Source organism: Bubalus bubalis, chromosome 16 (genome assembly GCF_019923935.1).
Source record: "Bubalus bubalis isolate 160015118507 breed Murrah chromosome 16, NDDB_SH_1, whole genome shotgun sequence".
In the NCBI taxonomy this organism is placed as follows: domain Eukaryota; kingdom Metazoa; phylum Chordata; class Mammalia; order Artiodactyla; family Bovidae; genus Bubalus; species Bubalus bubalis.
In genome coordinates this window covers 7,595,977-7,612,706 of record NC_059172.1, presented here as the reverse complement: position 1 = coordinate 7,612,706, position 16,730 = coordinate 7,595,977, and the positions used below count along the sequence as shown (strand labels likewise).

At 58.7% G+C, this 16,730-nt stretch overlaps 2 protein-coding genes across 7 annotated transcripts; both read left to right on the top strand.

Annotated features, from left to right (window-relative positions):
• The first annotated feature begins 201 nt into the window (after positions 1-201).
• On the top strand, positions 202-7,094 carry LOC123329850 (basic proline-rich protein). The gene is made up of 5 exons (XM_044929839.2): positions 202-577; positions 3,471-3,638; positions 6,189-6,448; positions 6,494-6,784; positions 6,957-7,094. The coding sequence occupies exons 1-5, from the start codon at positions 202-204 to the stop codon at positions 7,092-7,094; spliced, it is 1,233 nt and encodes a 410-aa protein (XP_044785774.2).
• Positions 6,633-14,941, top strand: SLC39A13 (solute carrier family 39 member 13). 6 transcript variants are annotated; one of them, XM_025266079.3, is made up of 10 exons: positions 6,633-6,715; positions 8,307-8,615; positions 10,807-10,920; positions 11,130-11,254; positions 11,908-12,012; positions 12,123-12,212; positions 12,878-12,928; positions 13,245-13,373; positions 13,554-13,653; positions 13,746-14,941. In XM_025266079.3, exons 2-9 carry the CDS (start codon positions 8,315-8,317, stop codon positions 13,614-13,616), a joined length of 978 nt encoding a protein of 325 aa, XP_025121864.1. In that variant the 5' UTR covers positions 6,633-6,715; positions 8,307-8,314; the 3' UTR covers positions 13,617-13,653; positions 13,746-14,941. The 6 variants fall into 6 exon arrangements, with proteins under 6 accessions (XP_025121864.1, XP_006057424.1, XP_006057426.1 ...); XM_006057362.4 differs by having other exon boundaries at positions 13,245-13,377; XM_006057364.4 differs by having other exon boundaries at positions 11,115-11,254.
• Positions 14,942-16,730: the final 1,789 nt, after the last annotated feature.

The following is a 16,730-nucleotide window of genomic DNA, read 5'->3' as shown; positions in this document are numbered from 1 at the left end:
CCCTCAAATCCTCATCTACACAGTGGGGATCAAGCCTGGAGAGTCAGCAAGAACAGGCAGGGGCCATGCAAGGAACTCAGGGTACCCCTTCTTTACAAAAGGGCCCAGATCTACAAAGGGATTTCACCAGCCTGCGCCTGTCCCATCCCCAACGGCCCTGGGGTGGGTAACTGGAGCTCCTACCCCCATTTTCCAACGGAGATGACTGAAGTTTGGAACGGAACGTGCAGGCTGGAGCCCCATCCCCCACGGCTGCAGGGGATCAACCCCCGGGGTTGGAGGGAGGGGGCCGCCGGGGCTGACCGTGGCTCCGGGGAGTTGGGACCGGAGAGTGCGGGGGCGGGCTGGGCGGAGGCTAGGGGGAGGAGGCGGCGTCCCGCACTGTCTCACCGCAGGACCGACCTCGGCTCTTATCTGCTCGGGCAGCTTCCGCCCCCCGCCCAGCCCCCGCCGCAGGCCTGGCCCGCGCCTCCGCCTCCCGAGGGCCCGGGCCGGGGCGCCCCTCCCCCGCGGCCGCCCGCCCCCAGGGAGTGCCCGGGCTGCTGCCCAGCGGAGCAGAGAGGGGCCCGGCCCCCAGGTGAGCAGCCGGAAGTGATAAACAACTCCTGGGAGGGGGCATCATCGTGATGAGGCCCTCCCTGCGGCAGCACATCCACCCCCACCCCGACGGGGGCTCCCCATCCGGGCCCCCTCGACCAAATACGGGAGGGCTACCGGGGTCCCTTAACGCCCCAGGGAGCAGGAGAGTCAGTGGCCTTGGTCTGCAAGGTGTTCTGAGGGACAGGAGCCCACCACACACACACCACACACGCGCCCGCGTGCACACACGCACGCACGCACACTCGCATCCCTGGCACAGGTGTGGGAGGTAAGAGAGACGTGGAGACACCTTAGAGAAAGTGAAATGCCACAAACTGGAGGAGACGTCTGCCTGTCTGCCAGGTCCAACTCGTGAAGGATAAACATCAAAAATACATAAAGGACTGTTGCAAAACCATGGAGAAAAAAATAAAACAAACAACAAAAAACAACCCTCGTCATGCAACAGAAAAACAGATATAAGACATGAACTGGCCTTTTTACAAAAGAAACACGTTTGTCCAATCAACATCTAAGGGATGCTCAAGCTCATTGGCAATGAAAGAATGCAAATAAAGACCACAATAAGATGCTATTTTACACCATGTGAAGGGCAAAAATGAACGAGACTGACAGCACCAAACGTTGGAGAAGAGGTGGGGCCACGGGATCTCCAGTGCATTAGTCAGAGTGCAACTCCAGACAACCTCTGGGGAAAACAATCTGGCCTTATCTTGTAAAGCCCAGCAGATCCCCCTCCAGGCTAAAATCAAGAGAAACTTTGGCATGTGCTCCAAGAGACAGGGAACATTCAAAGCTGCACTGTCCTGAATAGCAAAAATCTAGGAAGTATCCCAAATGCCTATTGACAAAAAGAATGGGTACGTTACAGAGGACTCATTCACACAGTGGCACATGGCTCAGCAGTGCGAGAAAACAAGCTTCTCCCAATATTGTGAATCAATCTTAGTACCCATGAAACTGTTAATTGCTCAGTCCTGTCCGATTCTTTGTGACCCCATAGCCTGCCAGGCTCCTCTGTCCGTGGAATTCTCCAGGCAAGAATACTAGGGTAGGTAGCCATTCCCTTCTCCAGGGGATCTTCCCAACCCAGGGATTGAAACCGGGTCTCCTGCATTGCAGGCATATTCTTTACTGTCTGAGCCACCCAGGAAGCCCTTAGTACCCATATCGTTGAGGGAAAAAGCCAGTCCCCAAATACTTCCTATGAAGTTCAAAACCAAGCCAAACCATATCTCTACAACAGATGATGTGGGTCCCTTCCTTCTGCTACTTTTATTATTAGGAGATGATGTGATTACCCACCCAGAAGACTCAAGAGTAATACTGAGAATTGACCAGAACCAGTAAGAAAATGTAGTTGGCTTACCAGTTATCAAAGGAGTGCATAAAAATCATTTGCCTTCCTGTGCACTACATTTAAAATGTAACATGAAATACATTATTTTAACTACCTGCAAAATGTAAAGTATTTAAAAGTAAGCTTATCAAAGCAGGAGGAGAAGGGGATAACACAGGATGAGATGGTTGGATGGCATCACCAACTTGATGGACATGAGTTTGAGCAAGCTCCAGGAGATGGTGAAGGACAGCGTGCTGCAGTCCGTGGGGTTGCAAAGAATTGGACATGACTGAGCAACTGAAATGAACTGAAGTTTATTAAGAGTTAGGCAGGACCTATATGAGAACAACTTTAAAAAAAAAACAACAAACAAAATTCTGAATAATGTAAAAGAAAACAGCTCTTTTCCTTATTAAAAAAAAAAGAAGCAGATTGGACAGAATATTGTATTGCCTGTCATGTTTATTTATTTTTTCTTTTTTTTCATGTTTATTAAAAATAAGGAAAGAATTGTTAAAACTCAGGTTCCCCCAAGAAGGAAGCAGAGATATGGGATTTGAACGGGGTAACATGCAAGGAAATCTATGAATAAACGTGAATTAAATGGGGTGATTCAGGAGACTCCGCCTCCCAATGCTGGAACTGTGGGTTCAATCCCTGGTCGGGAAACTAAGATCCTCTATGCCTGAACTAAGGTTCTACTTGCCACAACTAAGACCTGGCACCGCCAAATAAATAAATATATATATATATTTAAAAAGACATAAATTAAATAAAAGAGAGCCCTGCAAAGTCTCAGAACACAGTGTGTAGCGCACAGGAATTTTATCCCATTCTGTGCTCCTGAGGCAGGAGAGGGGGAAAGGGAGACATTAAATTGATTTGGACAGACTTCTCCTCTGGGTTATTGGCAAGAGCTTGTCTTTCTTTCCAGAAGCCCACAGTGGGGCGAGGCTGAGGAGGGTGGTGGGTGGAGAAGCCCTGTGTATTCAGGGGACAGGTCTCCGGGCTCCAAAGACACGACCACTGAGGGCCTGGACAGACCCAGAAGGCTTCAGAGAGGCGGCGGCCTTGCAAACAGGCTGGATTCCAATCGACAGAGACCAGAGACGGTGGAAGGGGCTGGAAGGGGAAGGCCAAGCCAGGCCTGCCGGGGTGGGGTGGGAGTGACTCAGGGGCAGTAAAGGCAGGGAGGCGCCGGGAAAGGAGAGAGGGAGGGAGGCCCCCGGAAAGGAGAGAGGGATGGAGGGAGCCTAGCCACAGGGAGCGCCATCGGTGGACTCGCTGGGCACTGCCAGCCAGGCTTGGAGACTCAGCGGAGACAGCTCCCCAGAAACTCACGGGGAGCTAAGGCTGCCCTGGGAAGAGCAAGTTGAGACAGAGTTAGGGTCGCGGGTTCCAGAAGGGCACGTCCAGTGTGGAGAGGCAGAGCCGGAGGCCATGGTAAGAGCAGCGGGGCCCCAGGTGAGCCCTGGGCTCCACCTCACCCCACCCTGGGCCCCCTGAGCCTCAGACGCCCTTCTCCAAGCGACTGCTGCCTCCCTGCAGGCCCCCACGGAAAGCCCAGAGAAGGCCGGCTCTCTCACAGAGGCCACGCTCTGGAAGCAGGAGGAAGGTGCCCGGCCTCGGGCCTCCAGCCTGGACTGCCAAAGGAGGAGAGGGTTGGCAGGGTCTGGGCAGTGCCGGCCATCGCCCGGTGAGGAGCAGCCCCACCTTCCAGAAGTAAGGGGGCTGAGGCTGCTGAGAAAGGCAGCCTCTGGTAAAGGTACCAGAGCCAGGAACAACGTGTTAGTCAGACCCTGGGCAACTCAGTGAAATCAGAGAAATTGGTCTGCGCCACCCCCACCCCCACCCCGGGTGCCAGATGCCTCCCAACCACAAAGAAAGCAGTGTCCAGGCTCACCTTGCCCTGCTGGAGTGTGCCGGCCCAGTGCCGTGACCCAGGCAGTCCCTGAAGCCTCCAAACCGATTGATAAATGTGTTGGAAGCCATTCATCTGTGCTCAGCAAGGAGAGGAGGGCATGGCCCCCACCCTGTGTCATCCTCTGTTCATTACTGTAATACCTTCTTTTTTATATATGTATGTTTTTAAAATTTTTCTCTTTTTAAAATTTAATTAATTTGGCTGTGCCTCGTCTTACTTGCAGCACACAGGATCTTTGATCTTCATTGTGGCCTGCAGGATTCTTTTTTTAAAAACACTTTTATTTATTTACTTATTGGCTGTCCTGGGTCTTTGTTGCTGCATGGGGGTTTTCTCTAGTTGATTCCAGCGGGGGCTACTCTCTAGCTGCAGTTCATTGTCATGGCGTCTCTTCTTGTGGAGCACAGGCTCAAGACGCCCACGGGCTTCAGTATTTGTGGGGTGTGGGCTCGGTAGTTGTGGATCCCGGACTCTACAGCACAGGCACCGGGGCTTAGCTGCTCCACTGCATGTGGAATCTTTCTGGATCAGGGATCGAACCTGTGTCTCCTGCATGGACAGGTAGATTCTTTACCACTGAACCACCAGGGAAGCCCCAGCATGCAGATCTTTAGTTGTGGCATGCGAACTCTTAGCTACAGCCTGTGGGCTTAGTTCCCCGACCAGGGATCAAACCCATGCCCCCTGCATTGGAAGTGTGGGTCTCAACCCACTGCCTGGGAAGATTTGATTTTCTCTAGTTTTTATTTAGACTTCCCTGGTGGCTCAGACAGTAAAGCGTCTGCCTACAATGTGGGAGACCCGGGTTCAAGCCCTAGGTTGGGAAGATCCCCTGGAGAAGGAAATGGCGACCTACTCCAAGACTATTGCCTGGAAAATCCCATGGACAGAGGAGCCTCACAATTATACACGGGCTTATATATCTCTCTCTCTCTCAATACCTTTAATCATCCTCCTTGTCATGAGTTTAAACTAGCGGATATATTTAAAGATACTTCTACATTTCTCTTTTCTTACTCATCCACATCCAGAAACCCCTGGCAGATCTAACTCACCATTTTTAACAGCCACACTTTGGTTCCCCCACTGAACTCTACCTGGGCTCTTCTGGCTCATGACCATTTTCCAGTCTCATCCCAACCCCCAGTACATTAGGGAGTCTAATGATGGAAATTCCGGCCCGAGTGAGAGAAAAGGGCAGAGAGAAGGCAGCATGTGGTGTTTCTAGCCGGGTCTTGCCCATCCCCTTACTGGCGGCCAGCAGTCCTCAGCTCCTAGTGGCGGGAATGCTGACTGTGTTATTGTGAAATCATTTGTATATTGTGAAGTGCTTTGCATGTGAAGGAGTGATTTGCATAGGTGGGGAGGGCATCTTAGAGATCCCAAAGCAGCATTCCTGAGTGTCCTCCTCCCTTTACAAAGTAAGTTGGGGCTTCCACTTCAGAACTCAGGAAGCGGAACAGGAGGGCGCCCCGGCAGAACTAAGGGCCTGGTGGTTGAGGCAGACAGGACTTTCAGAGGAAAGCTGATCCGCTGTGTAGCTGGGGGTCTAGGAAGGGCAAACGTGGGCGAGTGCGGTAGAATAGGGCAACTGGTGTAGGTGTAGCACGTGACAGCCCTGTGCTGTCGGAGCCCCCGGTAACAGAGTGACACATGACGGATGAAGGACCCACCGCAGGAGCAGATGAGGGTCAGAGGCTCGGAGACTCCCACCCCGGACACAATCTCTACCCAAGGGGGCACCCAAGTGCCCCTTTCCTGGTATTATATGGTCCTGGCTGATTCCCCAAGAAGAATGCAAATGTGGAAATGCCAAACCAGATTCCCATGATCCTGCAAGTGAGAGGTGCTCTCACATGCTCTGGGTCCAGGGACACCCAGGTTTGAATCGGGCTTCTGCCATCTGTGCGACCCTGCGCTAACAGTCCCCACCTTAACGGGACAGACCCGAGGATTCATTGAAGACAGTACGAACAGAGTGAATGGCACGGCATCGACGTTCAGTTAAACTGCAATTATAATAATAATGATGCTAATTTGCTGCCCTCGTCTAAAGTGACGGAAGCACAGAGTCTCTGCTCCCCAAGGTTTGAAGTTTACCGGGCAGCAACGTCGGGCCACCGTGCATTGGACTCCAAAGGGTTACAAGCCCTGGCGACAAAAGGCTTGAGGTTCCCAGTGAAAACCAAAGCATAAAAATAATTCGATGAGTAAGAATAAAATTCCCTCTTCTGAGGTTCCCGGGGCTAGGCCCCTCCCTGTGGCAGGAACTTCCCCTTTCCCTGGCTCATGGAGGAGCCAGGCCCGGCTGACTCAGAGCAGGAGCGCGGCAGCCGTCCCCCGCCCCGCACACCCGGACCCCGGCCCGGGGCGGCGCCGTCCTGCGGCCGAGCGCGCCCCCGTGCGGCCGCGGCCGGCACCGCCGCCGGAGAGAGGAAGCGGCGGCCAGGCCCCGCAAGCCCAAGTGCCCCGGCCGCTCGCGGTCCCTGCGGGGGCCGCTGCCTCCTCTCTCGCGCAGCCAGGCCGAGCCGGGCGCCCACGGGGCTCCCACTTCCGCCCGACGCTCTCCGCCGCTGTCCCCGGTCCGGCCCGAGCGGAAGTGCGCCAGCCTCCTGGGTCCCCCATAGCCTCGAGGCGGAAGCGCGCCCCTTTACCGCCGCTCCCCCCGCGACCCCGCGGCGCGCGGCGCGCCGGGTTCCGGACAGGTCCCGTGTGACGTGGCCGCGCGCTGGGGGCGGCTCCGGGCCAGGGTGGAGGGGGGCGCCGGGCCGGGCGGGGCAGAGCCGGGGCGGGGCGCGGTGCCGCAGCTGGATGGCCGGGGCCGCCCGGAGCGCCGCCGCCGCCGCACGGTGAGTGACCGCCCGACGCCCGGGGCCCGAGCCCCGGACGGGGCGGACTCTGCCGATCCCCTTGTCCAGGTCAGACCTGGGCCTCTCGCCCGGGAGTTAAAACTTCCTTGGGCTCTTCTCCTCTGTCTCCCCACGCGTCGTCCCCATCTCTCCCCGCTCCGCATCCGTCTTTGACTCTCCCCCTCTTCACTCTGCCGCTCTTGCTTCCCCCGTTCTCTCTTCTCTCTGACTCTCTCGGTAGCCCTATCTCCTGTTCCACACCTGGGGCCCCCTCACCTCTAACCGTGACCCGCCTCTGCCTCCCAAGCCCGGCCTTCTGGCCGCAGTCCCGCCTTTGGTCCCCAGTGGAGCCCAGTGGATTTCATCAGGGTCCCGTTAAGGCCTGGAGATCCCAGACCCTAGCGTCTCTTCCAGCTAGCTGCTTTCCCTTCCTCCCATCTCCATCAGGAGATGAGGAAACTGAGGCAAAGACATCACCGGCTCAAGGTCACAGCCGGCCTGAGGCTGGGAAGACCACATTTAAACCTCATGCCCGAGTTTCCAGGTTGAACTTCCCTCTTGGTTGACTCACATCCAGATCCTGTGATCTGCCCGCTGGGTACACTCGGGCTGCCCCTTAACGCGAGGAGGGCTCTCTGCACCTTCACCATGCCAGGCAGGCTCACCCAAAAGGCAAACTCATCTCACCCTCACAACCAAGTGAGGGAGGCCATACTGATCTTCCTCGGAAGAGGAGGAGACTAAGGGCTCAGAGAAGGGCTTTAGGGACTTGTCCGCAGTCAGGCGAGGAGGGCACGGCAGCCCACTCCAGTATTCTTGCCTGGAGAATCCCCATGGACAGAGGAGCCTGGCGGGCTACAGTCCACGGGGTCGCAGAGAGTCGACAGGGCTGAACGACTGAGCACACAGCACCGCAAGCCCAGCAGCTTTAAGCGTGGAGCACAGAGTTAAGGGTGGGTCTTGGATGCCCGTGCCCCGTGCATCTGGGAGGCCTCTCGTCACTGAAGGAGCCTCTCTCTTCGGTCTCACCTCACGTCCTGCCTGTCTCCAGGCCCCAGGGTATTAGACTCATTTCCTAGGAAGAAGCCCTGATGGTCTTGACCTAGCCCAGCTGCTTGGCTTCCGCCACCTGCGCTTCCTAAGCTCGTCCCGTCAAGCTAGACAGTGCCGCCGCCGGCCGCCGCTCCTGGGGGTATCCTCACTGGGCCGCATCCTGGCAGCCAAGCTTTCTCCCCTGGCAACCAGACACCCTGATGGGGCGGGCCTGCCGGTGGCTGAAGGGAACCCAGCCAGCGCCTCACCCTGTCATTAAGGAAAGTTTAGCCCTAGGCAGACAGGCTGACACAAAGTCTGGAACTGGCTCCCAAGGAAAAAGAAAATGTGTGGTCCTTGGAAGTGGGGTGTGGAGGAGCAGAGCCCCATTGCTCCGTGCACCCCTCACAGGGGTCCTTGGAGGCCCTGGGGGAGGCAGGCAGGAGGGCGGGTGCCATGGCCGCAGGGAGCGCGGGGAGGGTCCAGGTGCCACGTTTTCTAAGCAGGTGTGCGGCCAAGGGTGGCCGCTCACGCAAGCGGCCTTTGTGTGTTTTTTCAGCACGTGGCATGCCTGGATGTCCCTGCCCCGGCATCGGCATGGCGGGACAGAGGCTCCTCTTCCTCACGGCTCTTGCCCTGGAGCTCCTGGGAGGGGCTGGGGGCTCCCAGCAGGCCCTCCGGAGCCGGGGGGTGGCAGCAGCCTGTCGCCTGGACAGTAAGGAGAGCGAGTCCTGGGGGGCCCTGCTGAGTGGAGAGAGGCTGGAGACGTGGATCTGCTCCCTCCTGGGCTCACTCATGGTGGGGCTCAGCGGGGTCTTCCCTCTGCTTGTCATTCCCTTGGAGATGGGGACCACGTTGCGCTCAGAAGGTGAGTGATCCCCTCTCCGGCACCCAGGGGGCAGCAGGTGACCCGGGGACGACAGGTGACCCAGGGGCGGCAGGTGACCAGGGAACCATGCCGCTGCCCTTCCTGGGAGAGCCGGGTCTCGTCCCAGGCAGCAGCGTGTCTGAGGTAGAGGGCTGGACCGAGTACAGCTCTTCCCTGCGGTCCAGTGAGCCGGGGTGCGCCAGCTTATTTGTTCATCCGTTTGTGCACCTGTTTATCCTGAAAGATGAACATCAGTGAACGTTCACTGCAAAGCAAGAGGCAAGGCTGGAAATAGGATACCAGGCTGCCTGGGGTTCAAAGCCTGGCTGTGCTACTTTGGGTAGTATTGCGTGAGTTCCTTAACTTGGCTCTGCCTCAAGGTCCCAACCTTAAAAACGGGGATAATAACAGTATAAACTTCATAGATGTTTTTGTGATGATTAAATGAACTAATATCAGTAAAGCGATTGGAAGACTGCCCAGCCACTGAAAAACCTGGGGGATATCGTCCACCCTGGCTTCCAGACCTGGGAGGGGGGCGTTCTTGAACACAAGTGGACCTGCCTCCCCTGAGTGTCACCTTGTACCATATTTAGCGAGTGAGGAGTGGGTTTGGGATCTTACTGAGACGTGAGGTGGTGGTACTGGTGGGGCAGGTGGATGATGCAGGAGAAGACGGTTGCTATTCAGCCTGTCTTGATGTTATACCTCTGGGGTAATACATGAAATGCTGTATGCAGACCTGATGAGCAGTGGGACTAGGTGTCACCTCTGGCCAGAGTTTCCTTGCTGTCTCAACCATGCTTAGGCGTGGACTGTGCAGGCTTACGTCCCGGGCTCCGACCACAGCGAGGCTGGCTTCGTGTGGCAGGTGGTGCCACGGTGACCCCTACAAGGGTAGGGGTGGTGGGCCCAACACACCACATAAATTAAGCAGTTAACTTGAAAAAAAAAAGAAGACTGTCCACCGCTGGGAAGGGGCTCCATGTTCATCAGCCAGTGCCCCGTAAAAAGCGCCACCTATCGCTTCAGCCCCCCTTCAGCGTGCAAAAGGGTGCTCAGACCCAGAGCCCCCAGGGCGGCCTTCCCTGGAACACGGAGACGCTGGCAGCCCGCCTCCTCTGGGGAGGGCACCTGGGAGGTGGGCGCAGGCGTGGCAGAGGGCTTTCCTTGGCTTCCCCTTCCTACCGTGTGCGTGTGTCCACAGTGACGTTCTGTGATGAAAGAGAAACAGGATCAGATGGGGAGCCCTAAAGATGCAGGTGCCTGTCGCCCCCAGCCAGGACAATGCCATGGAAGTTCTGGACCAGCCCTGGGAATCTCTGAAGCCAGGGTCCCCCGGGGACTTGTGCTGCCTGCCAGGCTTAGGAACCGTTCATTCAGCAGATGGACATGCACACAGCTGTGCTGGGCCCTGGGCTGAGGGCTGGCACCGCAGCTGTGAACACAGCCCTCTTCAGCCCCGGCGCTCCTGACCCTCTCATGGCATCCCTGCGGGGTCAGCCTAGGGAGGACTTGGATTGTTAGCTCCATTGTACAAATGGGGACGCACGGGCACAAAGGAGTTCTTCGAGGAGCCCAAGGTCGCACAGCCTGGAAGCAGTAGCTACCCTGGGATCATACCCCCACCACCAAGCCACCTTTTTCCTCTGGGCCTCAGTTTGTCTACTGAACCAAGGGCCCCTTTAGGGCACTTCCAACTCTGGGTATTCTAAGTCTGCACAGGTTGTCAGATCTCTGCCACTTCGCTGAGAGTATCAGTGGCCGAGAAGAGAAAAACTCCTCTTTAATAAGCATTTCCTGTACATGTTGTCATTTAATTTCCTCAAGATCACTGACTGTCACATAGATGCAATTGTCCCCAGTTTACAGATGATGAGACTGAGCCCTGGAAGTAATCTGCAAGACTTACCAGCTGCTGGCTTTGGGAGCTGGGGCTTGTCCGCTCTCTCAGCCCTGGAGCAGTAGTGGGTCCACGGGCGCCCTGCAGGACGTGGTGAATTCCTGCTGAACACCAGCCCCTAGAGGGGCTGGAGGCTGGGGGCCCGGGGAGGCCAGCAGCCCATGTCCAGCCTTCCAGAGACCTGCAGTCTGGTTGGGATCACACTAGGAGCCCAGTAAGCTGGGTGGGGAAGGGGTCAGGCCAGGGACTCTGGCCTCGGTTCCCAGGTCCCACATCTCTGCCTTGTAGCTGGGGCACGGCGCCTGAAACAGCTGCTCAGCTTTGCCTTGGGGGGACTTCTGGGCAACGTGTTTCTCCACCTGCTCCCTGAGGCGTGGGCCTACACGAACAGCGCCAGCTCTGGTGAGTGAGGCCACGGGCTGGGGGGGCCAGGAGGGTGGTGGGCAGTGAGTGGAGCTGGTGCCCAGGCCCAGGAATGACCTAGGCCATGCCCACTCTGAAGAAGGACTGGGAGAGGGGCGCCTGGACCTCTGTCACGGTCCCCGTGCCCCCGTTCCGATGGGGATCTGTGGCCCTGGCTTGGCCTGGCTTGTCAGTGCTGCCCCCTGCAGGTGGTGAGAGGCAGCGCCTGCAGCAGCAACAGCAGCTGGGACTGTGGGTCATTGCCGGCTTCCTGACCTTCCTGGTGTTGGAGAAGTTGTTCTTGGACAGCAAAGGGAAGGAGGAGACCAGCCAGGTGAGCCCCAAACTCCAGAGCCTACACAGGTCAGCCTTCATTCTGTGGTGGTACTAGGGCCTGGAGGCCCAGGTTTTGAGTCAGTTCAGTTCAGTTCAGTCCCTCAGGCGTGTCCAACTCTTCGCAACCCCATGGACTGCCGCACGCCAGGCCTCCCTGTCCATCACCAACTCCTGGAGTTTACTCAAACCCATGTCCATTGAGTCGGTGATGCCATCCAGCCATCTCATCCTCGGTCGTCCCCTTCTCCTCCCGCCCTCAGTCTTTCCCAGCATCAGGGTCTTTTCCAGTGAGTCAGTTCTTCACATCAGGTGGCCAAAGTATTGGAGTTTCAGCATCAGCCCTTCCAGTGAATATTCAGGTTTTGAGTCAAGCCCTAAAAAAGAGGGTCTCTCGGCGCTTTCCTGGGAGCTCTGGGAGGTTGGGCCAGCTTGTCTGGAACGATCGGGCGCAGCCCCTGCCATGACTTGTCCCATGGATGATGGCGACAGCAGCCTGGAAAGCAGAGGGCCTGCTGGGCCTGGGGTCACCCGGCTGGTTGAGCAGCGAAGTCCAGCCAGATAAAAGGCGTCTCCCCTGTCTCCCTCCCTTTGTTTACCCTGGCCGAGTGGGGGGCATCTAATGGCACCTCTCCCCCCTTCTCCTGGCCCTAGGCCCCCAGCAAAGACCCCGCAGCTGCTGCCGCGCTCAATGGAGGCCACTATCTGGCCCAGCCGGCTGCAGAGCCCGGCCTGAGCGCCGTGGTCCGGAACATCAAAGTGAGTGGCCCGCTCGGGCCCTGCCCCCCCACAGCCGCCCCACCCCGAGTGGCCGGCCCGGCTCAGGCCCACCTGCCCGGCTCAGCCCAACCCTGTCCCTCCTCACCCAGGTCAGTGGCTATCTCAACCTGCTGGCCAACACCATAGACAACTTCACCCACGGGCTGGCCGTGGCTGCCAGCTTCCTAGTGAGCAAGAAGGTGAGTGAGGCTGGGGCGGGGGTGGGGGCGCAGGCCATCGTGACGGGCATGCAGGGCCCACATTGACCAGGAGGCCCTGCCTCCAGTCGCCTCCTCCACGCTCCCTGCACCCAGCACCTTACCCCGGCCTCCTTACTGCGAACACTCCTCATTGGGACCACGGGCCTCAGCCAAGCTGCTAGACTCAGCCCCTTCCTGCTTCTACGTGCTTCTCCCCACTCCTGCTCCCTCTGCCTCTGTGCTTGGGCCCTGAGGTCTGTCTGCCCTTGAACTGGCCCACCTCGTCCCCCTCTGGTTGCTTCCTCCTCCCTGCTGCCTCTGCTTGGAGTGTTCTTTCTCCCACTCTCATCCTTCAGGCCTCCATTCCAAAAGCACTTTCTCAAAGAGGCCTCTGCTGACCCCTCATCTGCCAGGCCCCTCGTGTCCCATGGCCCCTGTCACGGTGTGTGGTCACACGGCTCTTTCTGTGTTTACTCAGTCCTTGCCTCTCCCCCACCCCGGACTGGGAGCTTCTTGAGGGCGGATTCCTGGTCTGTTTTATTCGCTGCTGTATTTCTAGTACCCAAACAGTGTCCATCCAGGGCACCCAGAGCAGATACTGGTAGGATGAGCGGACAGCTGGGTGCCCTCAACACAGACCCCCACACACACTCCCCTCCCTGCAGATCGGGCTCCTGACCACCATGGCCATCCTCCTGCATGAGATCCCCCATGAGGTGAGTGCCACAGGGTCCCCATGATCAGCCATGTGGGTGTGCAGCTGGGGGGGGTACTTTGGGTGGGACTGCCCAGCAATGGTTGGCTTGGGGGGCTGCACCAGAGACCTGGGGCTACTCAGCCTACTCAGCCTACTGCCACCATTGCAGCCATGCTCCAGCCTCCTCAGGACTGGGGGCCCAGCAGAGGGGGTGTGGGCCGGGGGGCCCAGCGATGGGGCTGCTGCTGGGGGCTCGGTGCACCCATCCACACCTGAGATGCTCAGGGCGTCTGGCCCCAGCGGGGCCCAGAGTGATCATCTGGACCTCCCCTCAGGTGGGCGACTTTGCCATCTTGCTCCGGGCCGGCTTTGACCGATGGAGCGCAGCCAAGCTGCAGCTCTCGACGGCACTGGGGGGCCTGCTGGGCGCCTGCTTCGCCATCTGTGCGCAGTCCCCCAAGGGAGTAGGTACGGGCGTGGGGGTGGTGGCGGTCCACAGAGGGGCCCTGGCCGAAGGGCACGGCCGCCCTGACCCGGGTATCTGAGCCCGGCTCTGCCCGGGTCCACCCCGCGGGATCGGGGGCGGTCGGTACACATGGCCGCCCAGCCCCCCCAGCCAGTCAGGGCTCCTCCCCCTGCTACAGAGGAGACGGTGGCCTGGATCCTGCCCTTCACCTCCGGCGGCTTTCTCTACATCGCCCTGGTGAACGTGCTGCCCGACCTCCTGGAGGAAGACGACCCATGGTGAGCTGCCCGCCGGCACTGCCATTGGCAGGCCCCTGCCCGCTGCCCGTCGGCCCGTGCGGCCCCCTGAGCCCCGGCCCTCTCGCCCGCAGGCGCTCCCTGCAGCAGGTGCTTCTGCTTTGTGCGGGCATCGTGGTGATGGTGCTGTTCTCGGTCTTCGTGGAGTGACTGTCTCTGGCACCCCACCCCTGCACAGCAATAAGAGACTCGGATTCACTCTGTGACCGTGTGTGTGTGTATGAGTGAATATGCGTGTGTCAGAGAGCGAGTGCACCTCCAACCCAACAAGAGGGTGGCGTGTGTGTGTGTGTGGTGTGCACATGTGACCAGAGGTGTGTGCGAGGCCGACACTGTGATCCCTGATGCCCGGGCCCGCCCACTGGTCTTCTCCCCCTGCCACCCTGAGGGTTTGCACCCCCGGAGTCAGCAGTGAGGCACGGGAGTGGTGGTCCCGAGCAGAGGCCTCTGTGCGTGATGCCAGGAAGAGTGAGCCGCCCAAGGAGCCAGGCCTGCAGCAAGCCCCAAAGCTGGCCCCGCCGAGGCCTCCGTGGCCCTGGGCCTTGGGGGTAAGCCCCTGGGCGCGTGCACCCGGCTCCGAGCAGCCAGGGACCAAGGCTGGGGCACCTTTTGTTGGCCGTGGCCTGGTCCTCCCTTCACCAGCTCTGAGGCCAAAGAGAGGAGAGGTGGGTGCTTTGCCCCCGGCTCCACTCAGCGCTGACGGCCCTACTGCAACCCAGCGCGGAGCTGGGAGATGCTTTCTAAGACCTTTTCCCCGTCAGCCCTGGGCCGGCTCCTGTTCCCCCCACCGCTGCAAATGCTCCCTGGCAGCGCCGGCAGCTCTTGCCACCTCCAGCTGCCAAACAGCAGCCAGCAGGGCAGCGAGCGGCCCTGGGCCAGTGTCCTCCCCATCCGCTCGGGTGCTCCTGCCAGCCCGGGGTCCAGCAGACACTCTGGGGGCAGGAAGACAGGAAACGGTGGCCGCCTGCCCCCCACGCGGGCCCCCTTCCCCAGCCACCGCGGGTGGGGCTGGGCGGGGGCGGTGAGGGCTCCACGTTGTCAGCACTCAGGAATGTGCTCTGGGAGAATGCTGAAGCCATAATCCCCAGCTATTTCCCTTGGCCGACGCCCAGGTACTCAGCTGGCCCGCTCCACAGCCAGGCTCCAGCCTTGTGGGGAGGAGTCGCTGTCAGGAGGGGCTGATCGGTTTTATAGCAGTTTTGCTGTGGTTCCATTTGTATCTGTAAATAACTTGTATAGATGAGATGCAAATAAATATACACGAACTGGCTGCCTCTGTTCTGCACATGAAAGCCGGGCACCCCGTGTCCCCACCAGGTTGGCTGCTCTGCGCACCCCGGCTCCTGCAGGTTGCCCAGCCTATCATCCCCGCCTTCTAGCCCTTCCGCTCCTCTGCACTCTTTTGAGCTGCTTCTCAGAACAGGGTAGAAACATTAAACATTTCCACATTTCCCTGGCTTGTTCTGCTTTTAGCTTTTTATGCCAATAAAACAAGCCTGGTTCTAGGCCATTATAGCCCACGTCACCCCCAAGGCTGGTGTCCTCGCAGACCTGCGAACCAAGGGCTTCTTCCCAGCCTGGCCTGAGTAACTTCACCACGGGAGGGAGCTCCACCCACAAAGTCGTCTCCAGGTTTGACCTCCATGAAATTATTTTTTGTTAAAAAGGAAAAATGAAATCTTTATTCTAAACCACACCCTCCCCTCCAGTGAACAGGCTGAGTAAAGCCAGCATCAGGCATGGGAAGGAGCTGCTTCCTGGGAGAAGGGGGACGGGGAGCGCTGGGCCCAGGCCTGATGAACGGAGGAAGCCAGGGCTGTCCCCCAGCGCCCCCAGCCCTCAGCAGGCATGGGGCATCGATGCACGAGGGAAGCAGCCAGGTCCCATTTACAGATGGGGGCTCCGAGGTCAGGGGTGAGAAGCCTGCGACCTCACTCAGGTGGGGATGCCCAGGAGAGGGACAGAGCCCTATCAGAGGCTGTGCTGGGGCTCCTCTGGAACAGGGTGGCGGGGGGGGGGGGGGGGTGGTTGGAGGGGGACAGTGGAAGTCAGTGGGACCGATCACCAAGGAGTGTGCAGTGAGGGTACCCTCTGACCCAGGCTGGCGGCCCGGAGGCAGTGGGAGAGGGCGGGGCCTCCGGACTGGCCAGCAGTCGGTAGTTCTGGGATCGTGGGCACGGCCCCTCAGAGGGGATGGGAAAAAGAGGGTAAGGGGCTCTTGCCAGGGGGCAAGTGAGAGCCGATGGGGCATTCTCGAAGGGTTGCTGTTTTAACAGGCCGTTTGGGGGGGTGGGGGGGGACAGCCAAACCTGCTGACGACAATACAGTAGGCTTTACGCTCACTCCTAGGTTTGAATCCTGGCTATGCCATCTAAGAGTTGTATGGCCTTGGCCCAGCTGCTCAGATGCATCCATAAAACAGGGCTGCCCTACTGGTGGCTGAGATTAACTAGATACAATTATGCATAAGATCCGCAAAGCATGTGGCCCCCGCCAAGCCCTCAGCCAGCAGTGAACCACCCGGTCAGCTTTCAGGCAGCAGAGCTGGAAGGGTGGCAGGCAGATGACCAGCAGACGTGGGGCGTCACAGGGACGGGGCTGGGGGCAGGACCAGGGGTGGGAGAGGACACCGGGTGAGCCGGGTCAGGCCTAGAAGGGCTCTCAGCGGATCTTGCTTGAAGCTCATTTTTCAGCGGGAGGAAATGGGCCAACAGCGAACCAAGACGTGGAGACAAACAGAAGGCTTGGCAGCCAGGAACCAGGGAGCCAAGGCCCAGAGCCTGGCTTTACCAGGAAGCAAGGTCGAGGGCCAGAGCACCAAGATTCAAAAGGAAGGGAAACACTAGTTTGGCTTCTGTGTAGGCCCCTCAGGCGAACTGCAGGTTAACAAGAATTTTCAGAAGCTCAGACTGAGAGGCGGGGTGGGGAGTGTGCAGTCAGAGGGGTCTGGACGCCAGAAGACCCCAGGGAGCAGCTGGGGTGCACACCCATCCCTGCCAGGGGCCCCGCCCTGACAACTGGTCTGAGGCCCATGGCTTGCTCAGGTTTCCAGCAGCAGC